The 2500-nt window shown below is 38.6% G+C and overlaps 1 protein-coding gene across 1 annotated transcript in view; it reads left to right on the forward strand.

Moving 5' to 3' along the window:
* Positions 1 to 2500, forward strand: part of LOC137979570 (centrosomal protein CCDC61-like) — a 49181-nt gene that overhangs the window by 43204 nt on the left and 3477 nt on the right. The window contains exon 14 of the mRNA XM_068826855.1: positions 1181 to 1259. Coding sequence (XP_068682956.1) covers positions 1181 to 1259 — 79 coding nt within the window. The remainder of the gene's footprint in view (positions 1 to 1180; positions 1260 to 2500) is intronic.

The following is a 2500-nucleotide window of genomic DNA, read 5'->3' on the forward strand; positions in this document are numbered from 1 at the left end:
GGCTGCCATGCAGGAGGTCGTGAGTTCGACTCCGGCCAGACCAATACTCAGGGTCTTAAAATAACTGAAGAGAAAGTGCTGCCTTTGTAATTACATCCGCAAATGGTTAGGGAGGGGGGGGGGGGGGTCTCTAGTCTTCTTGGATAAGGACAATAAACTGTAGGGTCAGTCGTAATGTCTTCAAGATTATGAAGGAAACGCCTCTCTCTGCTCTTCAATTTGAATGGAAAGACATATATATAGTTTACGTCATAGAAAGTGCTTTGTACGGGGTTTTATTCACGAGTTGTTTGTGTCAAAAACCCGAACGAGCGAGGAACGAGAGAGTGAGGGTTTTGACACAAACGAGTGAATAAAACCCCGTACAAAGCACTTTCTGTCGTGAACTGTTTATTACACATAAGACGAGAAATTTCATTAAAATAATTTTCTGAACGCAAATTAGAAACAAAAACTCACTAACAATAGAACCAAATGCAAATTTTATTTAATTCAATACCAAAGTACGATTTGCACGAGATGCACGAGTGATTGGCATGGAAACGCCTTTACGCTTTCGTTGTTGTACTTCCACGTGTGAAATAGCTGTACGCCATTCTGATTGGCTGTATAAGCCTTTTCCACATGTGAAAATAAAGCGTATAGATTTGTACATAGTTAATAGAGGAGAATGGTTAGGAGGCTCGGCAAACATCAAAGGAGCAAACAAAGCAGCCAAGATTTAGGTTGGAAAGTCCACTACCGTGCACAATCTTTTGTTTTGCGCTCATACACTATGCATGAATTACGTAACCAACACGTTTCTATTGGTTAGTTCTTCAGTACGGAGTAAACAATCATTGTGCTTTGTGCACGGTCAAGGCCAGAAAAGTGAACAAAAACCTACAACAAAGAAAGTTGTCGGGTTTCCTAAGCATTCTCCTCTATTAACTATGATTTGTACAAATGAGCTTTATGGAATAAAATTCTCATGTTATGTGTACTAAAGTCCTTTCCGTTATGTAAATGTCTAAGGTAATGGTAGCTTGTAATGAACAAATAATATAATATAATTTAATGTATTATAATGTAGTTAATTATCCTGTTAATAATTCAATATGTAATTACTATAGTTCATTATTCTGTTAAATGTAAACATAAGTATTTAAGAAAATGTCGAAATTGCTTTAATGTATTGAAGGTCTACTAAAGGTTCATCAGGGAAAAAGAAGTCTGGCGCAAGGAAAACCTCGTGGTATAGTCCGGAAGACTCAGACGTGGTATATTTACCTTGAATTTGTTGTTGGATTTTTGCTTAGTGTATTCAATTTCCTGTTTCCCCAGGATTGGGAAATAACAATGACAGTGAGGTGTGGCCCAGTGGATAGGGTGTTGTACTTAAATGCGGTTTCCGTTCAAAGCAGCATCTGAATTTTACTGCTACTTAATTCACAGCCATGAAGTGTCGCTACTTTCATTTCAATCTCAAATTAGATGTATTTATTTGAGGTGCAAGTTTTCTGGACAACTAAGGCAATTGTCTCATTATAGACACCCATAATGGGGTTCGAACGGAGCTATGAAGCCACTCAGTTTGGAGCAGGTCAAAATGTGTTCTCGTGAAAGGACTCGATGATTGAAATATATGTATGTATTTGAAGTGCGGGTTATAGACAAAATCATGAGAGAAATGGTGGAGTATTGCACCGGCATCGCAGAGGACATGTTGTTCGAATCCCGTTGGACCCACCGGAATTTTTCAGGTGACTGTCAGAGGCAATGGCTTAAATTTTCCAGATAATTGCGAGAATCATTTTGCTCTCTTGAATATTGAGTTAGCTGTTACATTGCGTTTACGTTGTGACAAAGTCGATGATCAAGTACACTACTCCATACCTCGCTGCACTAAACTAACGCACGTTTATTACAATAGAGAAATTTAGCGGGACGTTAACGTGAAACGGCATTCGACATGCTGCTGCTGCTGCGTGCTTGTCATAAAAGCACAAACATTCTCTGATTATAATTTCTCTTCTTTTTGGGAAGTTGCACAATATATGAAGCCAACGGGCAAAGAATCAGCTAGAATCAAACACTCTTCTTTGATTTTTGGCAGAATTTTAGCCTGTTGTTTGCCCGATAAATCTCTCTAGTATTCCAACAACTAACTATCACACTGTGAGAAAGCTGACCGCAAAACGCTAGCATAAAAGAAACTTTTTTTCCCATTTCTCTGTGGAAGACAAAGGTGAATCATTGCCGATAAAGATTTTGTTCTCAATGTCAGCTTTTTTTTTCTGTGCTATAATTTCATATATTGCTATCGAAGAACCAGCTGAATAAATTTTGTCTCTTGTTGTCCTGAATTCCGATCCACCTTGCTGCTTTCTTAAGAGCCAACTTCTTTCATCCCTGTAGTCGAGGTGATGTCATTGGAGATTTGGCGCAGATTCCAGTACATAGTTCTTTTTCTCTCATTTTCGGTCAAAAATGTAACAAGGTAAGAGAAACGAGCACGCAA

The sequence above is a fragment of the Montipora foliosa genome, chromosome 12 (assembly GCF_036669935.1).
Source record: "Montipora foliosa isolate CH-2021 chromosome 12, ASM3666993v2, whole genome shotgun sequence".
In the NCBI taxonomy this organism is placed as follows: domain Eukaryota; kingdom Metazoa; phylum Cnidaria; class Anthozoa; order Scleractinia; family Acroporidae; genus Montipora; species Montipora foliosa.